The sequence below is a fragment of the Amblyomma maculatum genome, chromosome 11 (assembly GCF_055883805.1).
Source record: "Amblyomma maculatum isolate TAMU_Amacu chromosome 11, ASM5588380v1, whole genome shotgun sequence".
Taxonomy (NCBI): Eukaryota; Metazoa; Arthropoda; class Arachnida; order Ixodida; family Ixodidae; genus Amblyomma; species Amblyomma maculatum.
In genome coordinates this window covers 81,699,454-81,723,050 of record NC_139354.1, presented here as the reverse complement: position 1 = coordinate 81,723,050, position 23,597 = coordinate 81,699,454, and the positions used below count along the sequence as shown (strand labels likewise).

The following is a 23,597-nucleotide window of genomic DNA, read 5'->3' as shown; positions in this document are numbered from 1 at the left end:
CATTGAAGTAGAGAGTGGACGATGACTCGGGGAGGAGCGATGTATCTGGATATTAATTGTAAACGTACATCACAACAACACAATATCGGCATGTCGTTGCATATATATTCTCAATATTCTTGTTGGTTTTGCTGTTCATTTTCAAAAGTGTATTTCAATTGATGTTTTTGCTTTTTTGTTACTCATTGTGAGCAATGAAGAATTTAAAGACGCGAAATTGTTTACCTATACGGAGTTAGACCACTCTTGTCAATTGGTTCATTAAATGTGTCTGAAATTATTTTACACTTCCTTTGCAAATGTCTCTTAGAGCCCAACCCATTGCTTAAAACTGCCAAGAAACAGTTTTAACTATTCGGTGCAAGAGCACGAAAAGAAAAGCTTCCGATCATTACGCTATTTCCAGCAGCGTGCGGAAAACAGTGCTTTATAACACATTAACTGCGCCTCATAATCATGATTTCTACAATGTTGAAATTATGAACGTGATATTCCTGCAAAGCATAATGTTATTGGTCTCAATTTTTGACTGAAATTATGTATGCGTGTTTGTTAAAAACAAATTTTCATTGTTAAAAACATAATTGCTCAAAACACCCGTTGAAACACGGCTGGATAACCATGAAAGTCCCGGATGGCTTTAAAAAATGTATTTTTATACCTGTCTCCTGATTTTGAATACAGCCGCACATAAAAAATGGTTTGTATTCTCCGCTATCCATTTGGGGAGAGGGAAGACAGAGTGGCTCGATATCTTCAAAATTCCCTATCATATATACGTACCAGCTTTCAAGGCGTGTAAAAGAAATAATTTCCACTGCACGTCTGCTGCAGTTATGCACACTGAAATTTTTTCGCTTCTTAGGCCTTCCTATTTATGGCAGCACACGCTAAAGGACATCGTTTTAACGCTACAGCTTTTGTAAATTATGCAAAGCTACGTTTCATTTGAGTGAGTGTTAACTACTTAGAAAAATCCCGAAAACTCCTTGTGAACTCCTGGTCGACCCTTTCAGATGATATGCAACGCTCGTGTTCTTGACCAGTACGAGACACACACTGCACAAGCTTGGGACAGCAGGCTTGGTAGAGAGGTAAGATTCAAACTTATGCTCATTCTACTGTCCCTGAAGTACGGAACATTGATCTGAAAGTGGTCGTAATGGTTCAGCATTACTTTCTGGCGTGAAACAGTTTCTAGGAATGTAAAGAAATTCTTACCCATCAGATGGCCTCTACGCACATTATTTCTGCGCTTCTTATTCCCTCTTTTGTAGTTCCCGTTCCTGACTGGCCTCGGAAAGGATTTTACCAAAGCAGACAAGACTCTTGCCAACAATTATGTCATTGGCGTCCATATGAAAAACTATTTTATGAAATTACCTGCTTACCTCAAGACATTGAGTATGTGAGTAAAAGTAACCCTCATGGGACCATATTTTTCACTTATCTTTTTGAGTACCTTCTTCGTTTCCAGTCTTCTTGATCATTGCCCTATCCATCAGTAGCACTAAACGTTTTTTCAATGCTGTTGATCTTCAGGTCTGCTTGTAACAGCCAGTTTATAAGACCAGTGTGCTCTAAGGCTTTGTTTTTCCTTGCTTATCTTTTTCTTATTATCAATCGATGCAGATCCGTTTTCGCCAAGGTGCCGTCACATTTTTTGCCCTCATTTTATCTTTTTGTGCATAATTACAGCAAATACTGCAATTTAGTAAAGGTAACCATTTTGAGACAGTCTTTAGAAATTTGAAAACAAAATGCTTTTGTACAAAGAAACCACGCACGAAAGTGAATGTTAGAACTTGGAAATAAAGAAATGCGTGTAAAGGCAGTGGGTTGCGCTAATTGACATGCGCGTACCTGTAGGTGTGCACGAATCATAGTAGGTATAAAGAAGAGCAACCAAACTTTTATAATGTGTGAAAATGGAATTCATTCGATTGTTGCATTCAAAGAAAAATGCATTCAAGCCAGATGTATTCTGTGGCACCCTTAATTAACCGAGATAACAGCCATTTTGGCAATACTTCAAATCATCGTATTTGGAAAGTAGCATTTCAACTTCACAGAATAGCGGGCCACATATCCTATTTGCGCCTAAAGAATTCAAACTTACTACATTGAATCCATGCATCGCGTATTTAGAATCCTCCTCTGCGTTCCTTAGAATGTGCGATGAATTGTAAATTTTTGCAACCTTAATTTTGTATTTCGCTGGTTGGCCTTTTTTATTTTTGCTCTCTATAAGCACGAGAGTATATTATGCGGCGACTAGTTTTTCGCGGAAAGAAAATTTTAAAATGTCGAACGTTTGAACCTTTTACATGCCTAACTGATTGATATCAGTTGTGGAAGTAACTGCCTTTCTCATCAAGCAGTTTTAATATGTCTATCAGACTGGGTTAACACATGCCACTTTTAACGTCTTTCAATGATGCCATTCTGGAAATGTGTACATAAGTTTGTGAAAGCTTGTAGCAGAAAAGGCCGAAACGTGTTTTAATAAATGTATATACAAACATTCTTACTGCGACATTCCCTTTGAACACGTGTGAGCTATGTATACCAGGCTGTCTTTTACAAACAAAAATGTGATAGCCTATGTGATGGCTTTCGCACGCACTGCCTATCACCGCTGGAAAAGTCGCTCCATACGCTTCCTAAAGTGTCAATTTTTTTTTGCTCTTAACCGACGAATACGTGGTAAACTGCAATAGCATACATGATTTCAACTCATTTTTTAGCACCCGCTACTTATTTCACCTACCTACTACAAATTGCACTGCTACACATACTACAAACCCTATACTGCAAACTCGCGAGCATAGGCGCCCTGCATGTGTTTATGAGCGATTGAACTCCGGATCAATGCATGCAATTATGTTTCAGGTCTTGCATAAATTCTTATGCACCAAGACTTAATTTGAGCAGCATTTTGATTTTCACACTTTGCGAGGATAAATTAGCTCTCCGGGATGCAGAAACGGTGTACCCTCCAGGAGTTATTACATGGGCGGCCAGGTCGAGCACACTAAGCGATAGCAACTGCACTGACAAGAGAGTTAAAATGTTTCATTTTTACAATAGTAAAATGCAAAAAGCCTGCCTGGAAACAACCAGCCGGCGTATTGATTGCTATGGTGCAGTTATACATTACGCTAGAAAAGTACGACCTGAAACTTTTTCCCCGCATCCAGGAATGTTCAAGCCGATATACTTGAGATTTTCCTTCCTAGGCCGGCATCTCCGTTTTACGGTGTCAGGAAGTGTTAACCAATGTTTCCAAAGTCAGTACCGTGTTCTTCCAGCCGATATTTATATAGTTGTGATCTACATTTACCCAAATTATTTTAGACCAAATAAGAAATTTGTGCCCACTTGAGATAGTTGGTTCGGTGGTGTGAACGCGATATTTGACATGCCTAATATTTAGTAGTGTCGAATGCAGCAGTTTAAGACTGAAGAACATGATCTGAATTTTAGGACGCAAACATTTTAACCATCCAGGCAAGAGGCGCTCAAAACGACGTACAATATTTTGTTTAACTATTTTGCATAAGAATTGAATTTGAATTATTAACTGGGATCCATACATAAATACATACTCTAGCTTACAGCTAGTAGCACGAACATGCACCATTTTCTTCTTATGCACGCTATTTAAAACAAGAAAATAATAATCAGTTTGAGCAAACGTTTGAGGCGTATGCCGTATTACTTTTCAAGATGGATCGGGCATTTTGGGTCGCGTACCAGAGGCATCACGCGACGACAAGTATGGTTATATGAGGCAGGTTCGGCGTTGCGTAGAACACACGTCTCGGAGCGTAATAACGAACAAAGCGAAAGCGAACATCGGATCTGAGCCCTCGTCCTCCAGGAGTCTTTCGCCTCTGGCCGCGTGGCCCCGGCATTGCTTCGAGCTTCAAAGATGGAAGAGAATAAGCGCATAATAACGCTACAGCTAATTCGGGAAACTACTGGCAGTTCTTTGGGAACAAGGCTCATCGGCAGGTTGAGCATGCAGCAGTAGGTGGCAATCTGATTCCAGACAGCAGGCAAATAGCAGATATATTCAAATGTGATCGTCAAAGCATGTTGCCAATGCTAGGCAATTTTTCAGAAGCTGTTCCCACAACTACTGAATCACGCACCTTGTCGATATCATTGGATGGTGTAGTTGAACTTCTACTACGAGTAGACGCGAAAACATCAGCAAATCCGTACAAATGCCCGCCCTATTTCTTAAGAGGGACGCAGAGCCTATAGGTAGGTTTCGTTTCATAATTTTCAAGCAATCCTTAGACTCCGGTAAAGTACCGACCGACTAGCTTCTGGGTCGTGTCATTCCAGTTTTCAAGTAAGGTAGTCTTGTCAAAATCAGTAATTATCGACCTATTTCACTTGCGTGTATTTCTTGCAATGTGCATGAGCATATTATATGAGCATACCGTCTTTGGATATGCGCAGTGTTAAAAATAAAACACAACATGGATTCCGACAGTGCTTTGCTACTAAAATGCAGTAATTGTAGCCATCAAATAATTTGCTAAACACCTAGATAAGACCGGTCACGTGGACATAATATTTTCGAACGTCTCAATGACTTTCGATAGGATTTTTCATAATAAATTAATCATAACAAGGAAAGCACTTTGAATGCCTTCTGAAATGAACAACTGGGTGATATCTTACTTGACGACCATAAAGCAATATGTATAGGTAAACGGAGCATACTCAGAAAATTTAGACGTTTACTTCGATGTGCCGCATGGATCTGTATTAGGACCGGCCTTATTTATTATTTATACTTATGTCCTCATTGACTGCATCCATTGGCATCAGTTAAGTTGCTCACTGACTCTCATTTTTCAAACCATTAATTTCTTTCTGCTCAGATTGAGTTAAACAAAAATATAAAATTGCTAGCAGAATAGTGCGTCGAATGGGACATGATAATTTTGACAAAAAGCTCACATGAGCCTTACCAACAAAAGAAACAAGCTGAAATTTCTTTACAGCATGGATGGCAAGACAATTAAACAAGTAGAGGATTACCAGTATTTAGGGATTACAATTACATCGAGGCTGAAATGGACCGCGCACATTGAGAACGTGTCCTCTTCAGCTACTAAAAACTAGGTATTAAAACATAAATTAGGAAGATCAACAGTTGAACTCAGAAACAAGGCGTACAAAGCCTTAGTGAGACCCATTTCGCACTAGAATGCACTGCCGCATGATTATCTACTGCTCGTTGCCAGTAAGTGACTGCATCAATAGTATGCGGTATGCTGCTGATTTTGCGTATTGTTTCTTTTCAGCTAGAGTCTGTTGATGCGTGATTTCACCCCATTTAGTTTTTTATGAGTATTCATTGTTCGTTTTATTTCTTTGGTGTGTGCTTTGTCAATACCAATCCTGTCTAGGGTCGCAAAATTCTTGTACTTTTTTTATAACGTGCCTATTCGGCTTAATGTTTAATCCGCAGTATGTGATTAATAAATAAAAAATATAAACTTACGCCTAAAGAAGCCAGGCATATATCCTGGGAAACTACACGAAATATTTTCACCTGTTGTAGAATGTTAAAGTTCAATAAGCGTGTTGTGCTTCGGATTCTAAAGGGCGAGTAGCTTGCAGGCGCAATGCATCGAGGCTCCGGCGATGCGTAGAAAGGCAGTGTGGTAGATACAGATGCTGCACAAGATACTGTTTTGCAACATTGACGCGTGATTTATTCATAAAAAACTTTTACGCCGGCCACTAAACTGTCAAACACTATTGATGTAACTTGTTAAGAGCGGCTCCAGTGACGAGGAAGTCACCAAAACGCCTGTGGAGCGCAAGCGAGCAGGGTCGCTTTCATTGGTGCAATGGACGAATATTCTGGCCGCACTGCGAACACTGCTCGTCTACTCGCGTGGGCTCTGCCCACCTTGTTCCGGAAACAAACAAACAAACAAACAAACAAAAAAGCAGTGCGGTGGTTCTTACATAGAAAATTATCCCACTCTCTCTGCACAATAAAGTAAAAGATATAAACAAGAGCTCTACATGTCTACGTAGATTTCAAGCTCGTCAAATTGATGTAAGGACATGTTCAGTATTCATCATATTTGCCATAGAATTGCATAAAATCCCACAGCACATACTCACACCAATGATGCGAACATCTCTACACACTTACCTCCGATTGAACAACATCGCGTAGTCCGCAGTCATACAATATGGCGGACGGAGCAAAGATGAATAGAATGAAAATAGACTGGATGCCAGACGAAAACACGACAGAATTTTTACTTCCACCACGATCACTGCTGAAGCGACTGCTCAGTTACGAAGTCTCTGCAACGTATTTTTTGGACAGGTTAGAACAACGCTGAACATTTTCGGCGAAAAATGCTAGTTTACTGGCCTGCTCACAGTCAATCACACGATAATTAATAAGACGCATCGAAAACAAGAGAGCGACGCGCTGAACATTAAACGCTGCTTTTAATACCATTGCTCCTTTCTATCTCTTGACGACTCCACACTATCTCATCGGCTACGGACATAGTAAATAAGCCAGGTAACATGCCTCAAACAGTATCCGTTACTAAACACAAATTGACAATTTTAGCTAACATACTTAGTTAGAATACTTCGACATTTATAACTGAAATTTATTTAAATATTTCTGTCTTGTATCTTGAATATTTCGAAAGGTTTTCCGAAGTGTATTTTTTCCAAACTTTGCTTAGGGCACGCAGGCTGATATCATTATTGCATATCGAAGAATAAAAATCAGTATGGCTTTCTCTTTAATCGCCCCAGTATTACTAGAATACTGTCTTTGGAAAATGAACATACAGTAAGCGTTTTCCTGCTGGAAAGTATTGCGAGTTAAGTACCCACTGTTTAGCCCTTTACTGTGACTTACAGCACAATTCAAATACCATGCATATGCGAATGATCACGACATCATGTTCGCAAAACACGGAGCTGAAAAGCAGCGTGAGATGAACACCGGTACGCTCGACCCTCATCTGTTTTTTGTATACGAAACTCTCACCTAAGCTGGACTGTCTGCTGCATGACCCTAGTGAGATGTGAGCGCTATTCTGAGTGAGAGAATGACATGTTCAAAGTGCATATTTTTCCTGTTGGTATTTCTGCTTCATTTCTCACCATTATATTCAATTAATTGCGTCTAAAACAGTATTGCTCGAACTTAACTTTAAAGTATAATATTTTTGCGACCAATTGTTTTCAGCACTCAGTTTTGATAGAGGACATGAAGCATTTAGTTCCGTATTGAAACGCATAGGCCAGAGAAGAAAATCTTCTCGCAGATCGCAAATGACAGTTTTGAGTGTCTAGTGAATATTACTCAATACATTCCGAGTAGTTTCTTTCGAGAGCTAAGTATTGTTAAATAATTTACGTCAGTAAAACATTGGCGTTCTAAATGACATCACCTAGCACTTGCCAGCGATGTTGCAACATGTGAAAAGCGGCCGTTTCCCTGAATGTGAGTTATAGCAAGTGTCTTTATTCAGAGCTCGAAATAATAAAATCGCTCAGAAGTACTGTACAATCGTGTTCCTTTCGACAGTGAGCTACCACGCTTTCCATGGGCGCTGTGTTTCAATCGCAAACTCAATATTTTGAAATTGCTCCTACGCAGTCTGTCCAGGGCCAAGCTCTGTAGATCAATTACAGAAATTATCTTGGCAGAACTGGCAGTGGGCTGTGTTGTTATGCTACATTCGTTTTTATACAACAAAAAGAGCTCTGTTTTGGTAGCTGCAAAAGCCACGAACGTCGAGGAAATGCTTTGAAATGCGCAGATTAAGCTCGGTAGTCGTTCACGATTCTAGATATTTGTGTCAGAACACAACGTAATATACCATGAACTTTCCTTGACTTTGCCCAATGCAGAATACTTGAGTGCGTAGAAGCGGCCTTTCTAATGCAACACTTGCATATTTAATTAAAACTGCTCGTCTTTCAGGACCTTAGCAGCAGATATGTGCGTAGATATGAACGTATTCTGCAACCTTAAATGGACTTGATACTTTCCGATTTTGAATTATACAGTATGCAAGCGGGCCGCATGCCTGAGCTTAGCCTGCACATCTATTCTCAGGTACACCAACATGAGCTCCTAAATATTGGTAAGAGGTTCTACAAGAACCTGGCTTTTTTATAAATACTTGAGAAGTTTTAGAGAGATACATAAAGGTGTTATATGCCCTTACACAGAAGGAATTCTAGGAAGTCAATAATAAAAAGGCGCTTGCTTCTACAAGAACGTCCTCACACAATGTAAAAAGCATTTAGTGCGCTCAGCGGGCCTAAAAAGCATATCGTAGAGAGGAAATAGTGATATCTAAAAACCGTAGTTCGGGCTTTCGCTAGCGCTTATGCAACAACTAATTTTTTGTGCTTTCAGGAGGAAGCTGGTAAATTATATTGGCTGGTATTTTGTTCGTGAAGTTGCTGATTTGCTTACGCTGGAAGTCCGAAGAAGTTTGAACAAATTTCTTTTCGAAATTTCAAAGGCTGGTGTCATAGTGGACATGGATGAGAACAGTTGTATTGAGAAGCTTATTGGTTACCGTCCTGTGATGGATAAAGGAGTCGCTCATCTCTACCTTGAGAGTTTCTTCCAGCAAGAAGCTATTGACAAGGTAAGTCAGTGTCACTTATCGTATTAGGGACATATAGAACAGTAAGAGAAAATAAATTCTCGCACAACAATCCTAAATAGAGGCGATCTGAAAAGTATGCCTAAAGAAAAAAAGTCTTAAACTCGTAGTGTACCTATAGTTTAGGTACTAAAAGAAAGCAACAAAAGCTGACGTGTTATCCGTAGTTGGTCCTCCCGATAGAAAAATGACAGAGCCTGCCAAATAACAACTCAAGACGACTTATGCTTGAATGGAACAGCGCAAGGATACTAAACTGGGCGAGTTGCACATTTGCAGTTTTGCGTACATAGCGCCAATACAGCGAGGAGAAAAGTGTAAACTTGAATTTACACTTGAATAAATGAACTCTTTATGGCGGTTTCACCTGAAAAAAGACCCTTTTCCCCTTCTGTAAGCAGGCATTAGGAGCTGTGGTGCTGAATCAAATATATTTTAGTTGGCCTGCAGTAACTTTATTATGCCAGAAATAATTAGCCCAGAAAATACTCTACATTTTTGGGCCTAAGTGAACAATCTCTGCGATACGCTTGAGATGTGATATTCACCTGCTTTAATCTGACTGAGGCGCCTTACCAGGTACAGCGTGTTTCGATCGGAGCACGGGCCCAGAACGTGAAGCGCTCTTAGCTAATACATGGCACGCGCTCATACAAGCGCAGACTAGCGCTCATAAACAAAGATTCCTTATATATCTGAAATTTCTGTGCCTCACGGTGGTAAACGAAATATCAGTATTAAACGAATTGGCAACCTTTGCTATTGTGCCAGTTTAGGAAATCTTTTATTCCAAATGCGTTCCACATCTCGAAAGCTTGCTGTAGGTACCTACAGAGCATATGCTATTCAAGGTATAGATGCAGTTATCTATGCCATAGAAGCTGACTTACATCAAGGTTTTGGCGTTATAAATACTCTTGAGCATTGTATTTTCAATGCTAGACGCCTGACAGTAGGATTAATGCCTGCAGTTGTTGCTTTTCAGAGATTGCCGTGTAGTTCTGAAAAATATAAATAGGCAAGACAGTGTCATTGGACAGCTGTCTCGTCATGCACAAGAGCAAGAACACGCAATGAAATTTGCGTTAAAGGTTTTATATAGTATATGGGCAGTGATACAAAATTCCCCAAAGCATGTATCGCTACCCGAGAGAATTTGCCCTTTGGCGAGTGAGAGGGGATGATAATGATCTAATATTACATTTCAATGTCTAGAGGTGAAGAGAAATACACTTAGTTCTGCATTGCTTGCTCAATAAGCAGCAGATGGCCTCGCAATAGTGACCTGGATACTTTCGCCAAAGACTAAAACATTTCTCCAACCCGAAAAGTGCGGCGCAGAGGGCACAAATATAAAAGCAAAATCCCTAGCGCGGGATGAAACCCTACCACAACAATTGCTTCTGTAACGATGAAGGCATGTTTCCACTTTGTCATAAACAGGCGGATGACGTTGCTAAACACCTAAACACATCGTTATACGAAGTTATCACGCAAAACTCGTGGATGAATGAGGACACACGCCACAAGATGTCCGAATGGGTAAGTGAGTTGGACGATCAGTAGTTACCTCAAGCTTCTTAGAATAAGAATGGCTTTTCTCAGCTGATTTACCCCCAAGTGACTGAAAAGTAAAAATATTTGCTTAAGTACTTTTCTTACCAGAATACGCACCAAAATTGCGAAATCTAGTGAAGATAGGCATTAAACAGTACCATAGAAAGGTAGGCTTTAGGGTGTCTATTTTGCGAAATCCTTCTTAATTTAGGATGAATTTTAAAACTGCTTTTTGTGTTTCTGTATACCCTTTCATGGTATATTCCTAGCAATACCTCGCAGTCGGCCTTTCATGATTGAATTTTTATTTCTATTCATGACTGACATTTTTCAGTTATAGCGTCACAGTTGTACAGTTCGTTTCTTTTCCAGAATAAAGTTAAAACAATTATTTTTGCACATGTTAATAAGTTCTTAATAGTAGGAAATAAAATTACAATACTGTTTATTAAAAACATCTCAGAAATTGTAAAATTTATTCGAATGAGCCCGTAGCAAATGATAAAAAATTATTAAAACATTCGAGATACTTACGACCTCCTAGGTGCTTGAATACGAAAGCGCACTCGCGCAGTGTTGCAACGGTGGCTCGGCAACGGCTAACATCATAGTAGCTATCTCAACTATTGACGCGCGTGAGGGACTCAAACTCTCGAATACATACACGGCATTCCAGATTTTGTGACGCGAGCGAGGGATTTGAATTCGTGACTTTATTTGGGGCTGCCACATAAGACGCACTAATTTTCAACTCGCGTTCACGACCTTATAGGGACTCGAATCCACATGAAACCCGCTATCTTTATTGAAACCGGAAGCTACAACCTTTCTTGGTCGTGCGGAGACGTTCCAATGACACCCTATGACCCCCAACTGCCGACACGACTCTGGTGGCGCCAGGCATGAGACAAGAAATGGTTTTGCAAACACAAAGTCGGTAATTCTTGTGGCAAAAACGGTCATTCAGAATTAATTGAAGGAAGCATCATTGAGCTCCTTATTTTCAGCTAGTCGTTATTCAAGATGATGACTGCGTGCACTTTATTCACTCTAATGAAGAACTTCATGTCTGCGAAGCGCGAAATTGTGTACAAGGTTCCAGAAGCACATATTCAGTGTTCTAGAACTGAATCTTTCTCAGCAACAAGATCCTATGTTTAAAATCAATATAATTTGCCCTTACTAAAAGCGGGAGAATGAGTAGAATTATATATCTATCCGTCTTTACTAAATGTACCCGAGTGCGCACCTGATTATTTCGAAATTAGCAAAATAATGTCTGCCGGCGCTAGCCTGCTGCTACCCAATTCTTCACGGCGCGTTGTTTCCTTGGCGTTCTGGATATATCGGCGGCTCGATATAATTTCAATCTGTGTGGCGGTCACCGCGTGGATGATTGACTTGGTTTCTACGAGCGGGTGAATGACCACAACTGGTGGTACGGGACCATAAAATTAAACAACGTGATGTTTTGTGTCACAAATTCCTAGCTAGTGCTAAAGAAGCCAAAAAAATCTAAGCATATGCTCTGTTTATTAGCTCACCTGTTATGAGATTTTGTAGCGGTAACTACCTAGGCTACTAGAAGCACATTTCGCGGAACCGGCAAGACGCCACTACTGCCCACACGCCTCTATCATAGCAACCAGTTGCGCGAGAACCACAGGCGTGTGCCGCGCTCCATTGCCCAAGCACAGCAGCTTCGCAGAGTCCGCCCCACGTAACGTCATCACTTCGCTATGTGCCTTACTTCGCATAAGCCGTGTCGCGCAGCGCAGGTGAAATATAAGTGGCGTAATAGGCTCCTATATTACCCAAGCCAGGTCGCGGGCGTCGAGATCACAGACGGTCGGCTGGTACGTTCAATGCCTTAGGGAAAGAAAGTGCTCCGTCGACACGCCCGCACTGCGGAAAGATAGCGCAGCAATCGGTTTGTACTGGTAGTGGGAGCGCGTATTGAGGATGCTAAGGTTTTTGCTCATTTTCCTGGCACTCGTATAGGGCAGTGGCAGCTGGGGTGAGATTTAGCAGCTTCTGCGAGCCGTAAAAATCTTCAACGTGCGTGCAAATATGCCTGTTTATAATTAATGAAATGCCTATAGAGATGCAGTTAGGAATATTCATGTCATTTATTCTCTAAATCGCGTAATTTCCGAACGACGACACAAGTGCCGTTTTCTCGAGCAGCTATTACCAAGGCGCTGCAGGGGACTCCTGTGGTAGGTAGTCTCGCCTGACAAATAACCCTCAATGATTTTCTTGTCGCAGACATCGATGGTTGTATGATCCGTAGCTCAGCTGATTAAGGAATGGCGGTGCCCAGGGATCAACTCTCACATTTCCTTTGACTGCCACTCTAGACTAGTACCTCGATCAGCTGTCCTCAATATTTTGTGCATTTTGGTACGGCTAAAACAGCATAATTGACTGGATGTAATCAAATGCTATCACCGTCGCTGCAGCCGCGGAAAAAATGGATAAGCGCCCTGCAGGGAGGAGGTATCGCACTCTAGCACTCAAAAAGACAGAATTCGGAGCGAAGGTCGGTTAAAAAAAGTTCCTCTAGAAAAAGAAAATCTCTACCAGTGCACGAGTGTCATGTATGCATCCCAATAAATGGCATGCGCGAGGCGCACCGTAGAAACACCTGCGAAAAGAGCGACAGATGACATAGAAGATGGGTTGGCCGTCTTGGCGTCCTGAGTATTATCATCCACCGGTAGCCCCAATGTACGCACCATCCTTACCATGGATGTCGAAAAGGCTTATGGTAATATCAGACATGCTGCCATTCTGGATTCCATTGACATGCTCCAATTACCACTTAGAGTGCGCAATTTTGTAAAATCTTTCTTTGAAGGTAGAGAATTCCCAATACGCCTCAGTGGTGATGCCATAGGATCATTTTTACCTCTTCGCGGCGTACCCAAGGGATCTGTGTTGTCACCAACATTATTTATTTACGAATTTATCTCCCTTGCATGGCAGGTACATGAAATGTTTCATGTTAAATTCTTAATATACGCTGATAACACCACGGTGTGGAGCACACACAACGACCTACTGACTCGATTCGCTGCCGTGCAATCAGCTTTAGATATTGCGTCTAAATATGCATCTTCCATTGGGCTTGAACTTTCCGCCTGTAAAGCTACGTACATATCAGTCGGCAACCGCTGGAGATGCCGTAAACTAGCGGCAACACCTATTTGTCTACATCTGTCCAGAACCTTACTTCAGGAAAGTTCAACAGTAAAAAGTCTGGGTTTAACAATTCATAAGTAAGGAACTGGAACTTCATGGCTGTCTCGCGCTAAAAAGCAGGCGTTAAAGACTCGGCCTGATGAGACGAATTGCTCCGAAATACGGGTAGCGCTCGCTCAGATGCTGCAGGACACTTGGTGCGGCACCTGTGCAACCGCGCCTTGTTTATCATGCCCAATTTCAGTATTTGACAAGAATACAATGGAATGGCATTGAAGCTATAAATTGAGAAGCAAAGAGGGTCATCACCTGCCTCCCTCGCAAAACACCAATCATGGCGCTCCAAGAAAACGCACAGTTAAATAGAGTAGAAGAGCTGGTGCATTAAAGACGTGATGCACGCAGGCTTAAGGCCATCCTCTCACGCAACGCGTGCTCTGAGGGCTTATGCTTCGTCACATTCACATATACTACCGCCAATGTCAGTTCTTCCTTTTCGAAGTTTTGTACAGCTGAGTGATAACAAGCCAACTGGTTTACGATGAACGAGAACATAGGAAACGGCGTGGTCACTTCGCCACTGAATTATGTAAGAAACGGCCGCTTGCCACGAGGTTCGATTATAATTTACGTCGACGCAAGCATCCAAGCCTACGAAGTGACAACTGCAGTTAACTGCCCTAGCAAGTCTTCACTGTACAGGACATCAACGTTTTAATTACCGGAACCTCCACCTTTTTTTGCGGAACTGCTTGCAGTGCAAGAGGCGCTTCGCTCTGTGACCGCCATTCCCATGCTTCCCACGGCCCGTGTTGTCATACGCACTGATTCCCTCCAGGTGACAAAGCTACTTAGACGCGTTAGCAGTAGCACAGAAATCTACCAAATACAGTCTAGCGGCGCGCATAAAACAGCCAATTCGTATTGGACACCGCGTGACCTTTTAAGTGCTCAAAGTCAGGCGGATTCGGCGACCCGCCTTTCACTCTCAACTTCCACATGACCAGACCTTATAAAAGTGGACAATGCTACCCCAATTTAAACAAGAAAGGAGCACCTCCGATGCATTACACGTGCTCTCATATCTCCGTGTACGGTAACCCTCTTCAGCGGTCTAACTCGTGCCGAGGAGGTGGCGATTCGGAGGATTAGATTTGGAGTAGCCCTAACACCAGCATTGACCAGAAAGTGGCCTCGATTTTGACATTGGTATCCACACCCTGAGAAGAAATACAGAAGCTGACATCCATCACCTGCTGTAGAAATGTCGCGCGCTGCAGCTGGCGGTGATCAGGCACTTGGTGGCAGCTGGCCTCTCCCCCCCCCCCCCCCCCCCTATTCCGCAGTCATATGCCCCTTGGCTCACCGCAATCATAGCTCACTCCTCGACTTCATTGCCTCAGCCAATCGTTTTTCATTTATTTGACCACACCCTTCATCCTTCATAGCATTCTTTTTATACCTGAGACAATAAACATCACAAACAAGAGCGACACAAAAATGTCCCTAGTCATGGTACTGTATATTGCGATCGGTGTTTGTATTGCTACCTTAACTGGCCGCGTCTCGTGGCTCTGTCTGATCGATGTATTCACTGTGCCCGAGGAAACCCGAGTGGGTGGGTGGGAGCTCCATAGCTGCAAGTGCCGCTTCTCGTAAGCGACAAAACTACGTGCTTCATAGCGTTGATGAGATTTCCTGAAATAGGGTGCCCGCATTGCTATGCTGGCTGCCGAGCGTGGGCCGCGGGATGTCCTCCTCTATCGCCCTCATCTGCTGTAAGTGCATTTTATGCCACAGCCGTTCGCGAGGGCAGCAGGAGAATGCTTTCGACACGATCAGTGGCCATGCACCTGCGTGGCGATCCTAGCTGTGGTCGCAGGGTTCTGTGCGGCAGCACCCATGCCTTTTCAGTGGCTGATAATGCCGTTCGAGAAATTAGTGCGGAAGTAATAAACGAGGACCCTCTACGATTTGCTTCCCATTTCTAACGTTCTATGTACTGCGCGGTATTATCGGGCTGAGGTCTTTTATTGTGTTCTAGACTTGGATTCATTATTGATTTATTTATTTATTTATTTCAAAATACTGCAGGCCAATATTATGGCCCAGGAAGGAGTGGATATACAAGGCATTAAAACAAAAAATAAAAATAAAAATCAAAACACGGGATTAGAGTAAATGAACAAGTCAACAAAATACAACACTGTATCATTCAAAAAAATGTAACTCTAGAGCTTTAATGAAATTGGAAGACTGGAGAATGGCCTCAGGAAGACAGTTCCAGTCGGAAATGGTCCGTGGAAAAAAGCTGTGCTTGAAAAAGTCAGTCCTTGCAAAAATGGGTTCGAGCAGGTTACTTCTTGAATGATGTGTCCTGCGCGACAATTGTTTAAGAATTTCAGGGCGAGGTATGTTTAATTTGTGTGCTAAGAGGTTGTGCATAAACAATAAACGGGACATTTTTCTGCGTAGTTCAAGTAGTGGAATATGGTTAGCTTTCATTAGTGTAGTAGGTGAGTCTGACCTCTTGTATCTACTGTAAATGAACCTAACCACTTTCCTTTGCACCATCTCTATTTTATGTATGTCTTTTTTTAAATAAGGATCCCATAAAACTGAAGCATACTCTAATTTAGACCTAATAAATGATGTGTATGCAAGAAGTTTGAGTTTACTTGGAGCATCATTAAGTTTCCGCCTTAAGTAGCACAGCTTGGAAAACGCGGAGGAACAAATGTCCGAAATATGAGAAGACCAAGTTAAATCATGAGTTAAGGTTACCCCTAAATATTTATAATGTGTAGTCTCCTCAATTAAATGATTAAGCAGGCTGTAAGAGAAATGACTGATATGTTTTTTACGTGAAATTCGCAATAGGACTGTTTTGTCGAGGTTTAATTTCATGTCCCATTTAAGACACCATTGGTGAACAGCTAATAGCGAATTTTGCAAGGTGTAGTGATCGTTGGGCTCATTTATGGTCTTAAAAGTATGCAGTCATCTGCAAAAAGCATTAAAGAGACATTATCAGGAAGAGAAACAGACAGATCATTAATATAAATTATGAAAAGCAGCGGTCCTAACACGCTCCCTTGGGGTACACCTGATGTGACTGGAAGCTCGTTTGATTTGAAACCATTAACCTCTACGTATTGTTTCCTGTTTGTAAGATAATCATTAATCCAATTAACAAGGACGCCGATACTTACTAATTTATAAATGAGTTTACTATGGGAAACTGTGTCAAAGGCCTTGCAGAAGTCTAAAATGAGGACATCAATCTGCCCAGATTTATCGAGAACTACTTGAAATTCATTAACTGTAGTTGCCAACTGCGTGACAGTGGACATACCCTTTCTGAAGCCGTGTTGCAAGGAGGATAAAATGTTATTTTCAGCTAGAAAGGAGTTAAGATAACCAGAGACTATGTGTTCTAATAACTTGCAACAAGAAGAAGTGATAGAAATTGGACGGTAATTAGAAATGGTTAGCTTATCGCCTTTCTTATGAATTGGAACAACACGGGCTATTCTCCAGTCTTCCGGCACTTCACCAGAAAGTAAAGAAACTTGAAAGATTTTTGCTAAAAACTCGGATAATTGCTCCGCAAAACGTTTAAGAAACACATTTGAGAGCCCATCAGGGCCCGCAGATTTTTTATCGCCGAGTTTACGCAGCATAGACAGAACACCATTTACAGAAATATTTGGTATATTACCTTGGTCTTCAATTCGAACTCTAGCTGTGGTTGCCGTCACCGTCAGAAACACGCTTTGAAAATACTGGTTAAAACCTTGTGCTATTTTCGTGCAGTCGGTGACAATGTCATTATCAATGCGAACCTTACTCAACTGCTCAACCTTTCGATCTAGAAAATTCCAAAATTTCTGGGGGTCACTTCTGATGAATTCTGGGAGCGTCGTATTGAAATAATGAGACCTCGCTAGTTTTAATTTTGAGGCAAGTTTCTGTTTCAAAACTTGGAAGTGCTGTAAGGAAGCTGTTTTTTTCTTCCTACATCGCTTCACTTTGCGCTTGATTTGAACAATTTCACGAGTTACCCAAGGATTGTGACGGTGAGTGCGAACCTTTCTAAGCGGAACGAAATGTTCAGTACAGTACTGCACTGCATTCTTGAAATGCAGCCATAAGCTATGAACGTCATTTCCGCCACAGCTGTTCAACAGTGATTGTAAGGCGTCGATAACTGCATTATCATCAGCACGAGCGTAGTCCTTTATCAATTTAACTGGACGCATCCCGGAAGCAGTAGGCGAAGTACAAGAAAACTGTAATAGACGATAATCAGAGATTCCCGGTTCAACATCAAGCACTCCATCAAAAAGGTTTCGCTAACAAAGAATAGGTCAAGAACAGATGCATCAATTGTACTTTATGCATCACCCGTAACATCGTAGAGTGTTCAAGGACCTCATTGGCTTCTAAAAAGTGTTTTATCCGCACAGGTATTACTGTATTCAAGTAACAGTTGCACTTAGTGCTGCATCAACCTTCTACCCACGCTGGTATTTTAGCATATTTAGCGACAACTACTATCCTGGTCAGTTATATTTTAGAGTGGTGCATTCCGCAGAACAGGTAATTAGCATGTATAATACGGATCATCAACCGCTCTCTGCTTTGTTCGCCTGCAATTTCGCCTCATTTCAACACTTTTACCCAATTTTGCGCGTTGCTGTGGTCAAAACTCGTTTTTTGCATATATCCGTATTGTTTGCACGCATTTGTTTGCGCACATGTAGTGGTAAAAAACCATACAAGGCGCAAACCGCTAAACGAATAAGAGTTTGCAGTGCTTGCGGCGGGAATGCTCGCGCTAACGTATGCCCAGTGTATGGAGCGGAAACCTTGTGATGCGAGCACCTCATTGCATAAATGCGCATAATCATCAAGAACAACTCGGTTTTGGCGTGTCACGCGAAGGGGCACCTGTAACCGGTGCTCTCCTTGAACAACCACGCCGGAGTAGTTGACCCGACATGTATAATATATAGGAGGATATAGAAGCGGCGATGCATTCGCTCCTCAGACGTAAGGCATGGAAAAGGAGAGCGGCTTTGCTCGTTGCGGCAGCAGTAACGGCAGCGGGAAATTGAGACGTCCGATTCAGACGGCGTCGCATGATACAAGGCAGGCCGACAGCGTAAAAACGAGGCGAGAAAATCTAAGCGGGTGGCCGATACCCCCGAAGGACAAGAGAAACGTCTCGGGAACAGACGCCGCAAAGCGTCTCAACAAAAACAACGAGTCACTGACAAAATGTCAGTCGAGACTGCAGAGGGTGTAGACACAGCTACCCGGCGGTTAACCGACCGTACCGTCTGACTGTCTTCAAGTGCATTAGCTACGCATGAGATTGAGGCTGAATGTGGAGGAAATAAGGTTAGTTACGTATGGAGTGTGTGCGATAGACTTTGGCAAGTGCACAAAGGAAACTGTGCCTCTTATTACAGTAGTGCTGCACAAATATACAATGAAAACGAGACGTAACCATGGCTTTTGCTTTTTATGTCCTGGCCTAGCTGAGCTACGCCACGAATAATGTCTGGTACACTGTCTTGCGAAAGCTGACCGTAACAAAGCCTACGGGTCGGTAACCCCGCAGCCAGGCGAACTGTTCGCGCGTTAGATAAAAGACATCAAAAATCTACACACACATGGGCACGACTATGTCCGAGTCGGACCTGATAAAACAAGATCTCACAGCTATCGAAGGTGATGCATTCTATATTATAGTCGCTTAGAACCCTATTCCTATTACTTGAACATTCGCACTCTTTCTAAACTAGGTGAGATCAGAATGCTGAGGAATTTGGTCTGTATGCGTCGTTACATGTCACGCGTTCCGCATAGTTAAGCTTGGACGTGTAGCAAGGAGCTGGCCCGACATCTATCGGTTCTTCTTAGCGCTATGTCTCCTCTATGTAACCGGGCTCTGATGGCTGAGATTGTGAATCGAAGCAAATGTCCGAAGCAGTACGACATGTCCGCCCACACCCTCGGGCTGCAATGCCTCTCACATTCGCGGACGCGGTCAGAAGGCCTTGTTGTCTGCCCCATACAACGGCCGCTCAAGAGACGCACTTCATCAGGTGCACTTGGAGAATTGCATGATTCTGGTAGGGGCGGTTTCCGTACCATCCTCCACTGCAGCCGGAATCCTTACTCACCAAACGGTCATTTTCTCCTTTGTCTGAACCGTCGACACATCCGTGACACCATTCATAATTGTTGTGCGTATGGCGGATCCAATCTGTGTCGCGTTACTTTCGTCATGTGGTGCCAGTTGTAGTGGATTGAGGAGTGTGTATATTAACGCGAATACATGAGCATCAAATCTCCTTGGCACCATGATCTCTCTAAACGCCGCACGTATGCTCGCCGCGGTTCTCCATCCATGCGGAGCCGGTCGGTTTCTCCCAAGCGTCGTCATCGCTTTACGCCCAACAAACTGTGTAGGCGCAGCTCCCTTGTCAACCTGAGCATTTGGTGGCAAGTATACGGCCTGCATTTGTCCTTGTTGGCTGCATTTAACGTGTCTCTGAAGCGTGCCGAACTGCGTTGAACATTTACCGAGGTCAAAATTCCGCTATCTGCTGTACGTTATCTTCATGCACGTTATGTGCAGCGCATGTCGCATTTGCTCTCTGGTGCTGCCAGGGCCATCATCGCGGCTTTGATATACATATACTATGTTGAGGCTGCCCAAAAATAATGGAAAACATTATGCCTCAGCCCGTGCACTATGTACGACGGGCCAAAACCAATGTCGAGAAAAATGAACACGTATTGCTCCAAAAAAGAATTCCTGAATAAAAGGGGGGGGAAGAAAAAAATATATAAAACTAAATAAGTTAGAGAGTTGTGATTGGGCGTTCTCTCGTATGTTCCGGAGACATCATTTTAGGTTTTGAAATTTTGAAGCCTGAACCGATCATCAACTGAGCTCCTGAAACTCGATGTTTTTTCGTGCAGCGCAAGGTTGACAGAAAATATGGGTTCAGAATGAAACTCAATACATCTTGCAATTGAGGCTGATATTCTTGCAAGCTCGTTTCTATTTATGTCACTGCAACTGACGGTGCTATCTTTGCACCTACCGACACCTTCGGATCTTGCCATGATCTATTTCTATAATTTAGGCAGAACAGCAGCAATGTCTTCATGTCGCTTCTTGCATGTTAGCAGCGCACAACAAGAGGAGAAAGGCTGAAGGCAAGTGCTGCCTACAAGAACGATTTATTTGCAGGATATAGAGGCTTCTTATATCCTATAATGAACATGCGTCATTGCAACGTCACGCTAACGACGTAGTGTGGCATATTGACACATAGTGGTGACAAGGCCGTAGACGCCAAAAAAAGACACAAGCCCGATGGTACTGAAATTAACTTTTTATTGGGCTTACTTGCATCCGCAAAAGAACTTAGCAGCTCGGCGGCGGCGATAGCAACAAACGTGCTCGTCGAGCGTCGAATAAAGGCTGCCCATTCATTAGGGTGGTAACTGTGCGTCCATCGACAGCAACGGCGAGGTCATTTGTTCATTCCCTCGTATTGCATGGTGGCTTCTGTGTTCGCTCTCTACTTCGTCGTTTGCTCAGGTCGCGGCCAGCGCACACTGCCGACACTTTGCTGGGCCGCGGTGTTAGCTTGGAGTCTGGTCGCGTCCTCCTGGATGTTGACGGCAGCGGCGTTGTTACTTTGAAGTCTGTAAGTCTCGAGGGCGGCTTCACTAGTAATGTCGTATCATAGCGGCTTTGTCGTTACTCGTCATCGGCGGCGGAGAATATTTATAGCTCGCCGTATAGATACCTCACCTCCAAAGGTTTCTACCTTTAGTTTCCCCTACGGGGTCTTGGGGAGCTCCCTCGCACACTCTCATCGCAGCTGCTGCTTGGCGACGAAAAGGGAGCCCTGTACGGTGATGGGGACCTGAATCGACGGGTTGGCGGTGCCAACTCACTTCTACGCAGGTAGTTCTCCATTTCATGAGGTCATTCACCGGGCCGGGGGTGTGGGGCGTCGACTGAAAATCCACAGAGGCCGATTCGTCAGTATGCGCAGTGGCGTAGAATGTGGTTGGCTTCACCGCGGTGGAAGCAAGGTATCATGCCGGCGGTTGTCGAACAGGAACAAATAAAGATTTAAGCGGTTCGCGGCAATATTAAGAAATCATTCAAAACGTTCCTAAAAATAAACATATCTCGAGGCCTGCTTTGGTCTCGCCTTCTACTGGCTTATTTTATTCATATTTTGTACGGATTACATTACATGATAGAGTTCTCTGCTGAACCTCGTAACGAGCGCACAGGTTCTGGCTGTCTTGATGCTTTAGATAACAAGCAGGGCTCTCACGCAGCTGGCGGCTAACCATTCGGTTACGTTTCAAGTAACGTATTGGTATCACAGGCCTAAGTACGTCCGCCAATGAAAAAGACAATGGCGCTGGTGAAAACTGGTAAGGTTGAGATATACGCTACACAAATTCCTATGAAAGTACCAAACTGAACAGCCGCCTAAAAATTCAGGTTTAATGGGTTCAGAATCAAGTCCCTCATATGTTTGCTTGTTTTCTAATTTTTATTAAATTTATTAGCTACAGCTGCGTTAGCCACAGTCTCGCCCTTTCGCCGTGCCTGTCCGAAAGCGAGAAAGAAGTGGAAGACGAAAAAGAATAATAATATTTAGAATGGTTCACAACGATAGGTAATGGATGCTTAAACGTGAACTGATTTCCCTATGGCATAATAAATCAACTGTTATGTACAAAAGCCATGTCTTTACTTTCAAGCCGAACTTCAGCGTACCCATGCAGACTGCTCTCGCGTAACTCCTAGCTTTACCTCAAGGTAAACCATGGATAATGTTTTTCTTTAGGCCTAATCCTAATATTTTCTTATCAACGCCCGACAAGGTTAAAAAGAACATTATTTTGTTCTTGCATCGGTTTTCCTTATTGTTGGTTTTGCTGAGTTATACTTATATGCAGCGCATATATAGGATTCTACGGAAACTGTAAAACGAAACTAGTCTTATGGTGTAAGTGTAATTCCCTTATGATTATCAATACCTGCCTTCTACGAATACATTCATAGTATTCGGAAAGATACACGTCTTTTCTGCAAGTTCGTAGATTATTCAAAAATGCAATGGCATGAATCACTTCAGTTGTTAGAACAAAATTATAAAAAAAGATTCCGTAGGCGTCTTACAGCTACACAGTTGAATAGCAGGATTGCTCACCGTGGGAATCCAGGGCATTGGAGTCGCGAAAACTGTTGAGATCAATGCCCTGTGGTGGCACGATCGGGTTGAAGTCAATATGTTTTGATGTTATAGGACAGCAAAGATTGCAGCGAGCCGTCGGCAAATCGCAGACATTAGACAACAACGATATTTTCGAGCACTTATTCATATAGAAACACCATATTACTGACGCAGCTATAAAACGTGGAAAGCGCGAAAGATAGATTCTGTGACCGTAAGACTCATATGCGCCCTACTGATAAGTTTGATGGATTCCGCGGATTTATAGAACGTGTGACAAAATTACCTTTCTTCCTGACATTAAATTTTATACTTCCGAATGTGATCTCAGACGCTTATACAGTATGCTCCTCATAGGTACGCGAAAAACGGCAGAGTGTTCACAACCTTGTCACTAAAGGCAAGAGCAGGACATATTAGTTTTATCAGCAACAGGGATGATCACTTACTAACCATAATAACCGGACCATAGGCTATTATTCATTGGTGATACATGCAGGGATTTGTTATTTCCCCTAGGTCGCTTAGTCGGCTGGTAAGAATTAAATTGCTATTTTATAAATGTTGTGGGGCCCCGCTCCACTGGCAGCGGCGCCCAACGACATTTGAAGCGCGCGCCGCTTCCCAGCACTCCCGCTGCGCCGCTCCTTGACCTTTCCCTCTCCCCGCTCGTTCTGGGATAACTGGTCCCGCGCGAGGGCTATAAAGGAAGGCGCAAGCTGTCGCCTGGGCCTCTTCGCACTTGGATGACCCGCTGGCCGCTGCCAAGCTGCTCTCCTGGCAACGACCCCTGACCATCCTGCATCTGCATGGACACCCGACTGTGAGCTAAAAGATGTTTCTT

At 42.9% G+C, this 23,597-nt stretch overlaps 1 protein-coding gene across 1 annotated transcript in view; it reads left to right on the top strand.

The window, feature by feature from the left end:
• Window positions 1–23,597, top strand: part of LOC146174264 (neprilysin-1-like) — a 181,257-nt gene that overhangs the window by 97,857 nt on the left and 59,803 nt on the right. Inside the window, exons 7-9 of the mRNA XM_084585364.1 lie at window positions 1,278–1,408; window positions 8,444–8,681; window positions 10,143–10,241. Of these exons, the coding sequence (XP_084441490.1) occupies window positions 1,278–1,408; window positions 8,444–8,681; window positions 10,143–10,241 (468 nt within the window). The remainder of the gene's footprint in view (window positions 1–1,277; window positions 1,409–8,443; window positions 8,682–10,142; window positions 10,242–23,597) is intronic.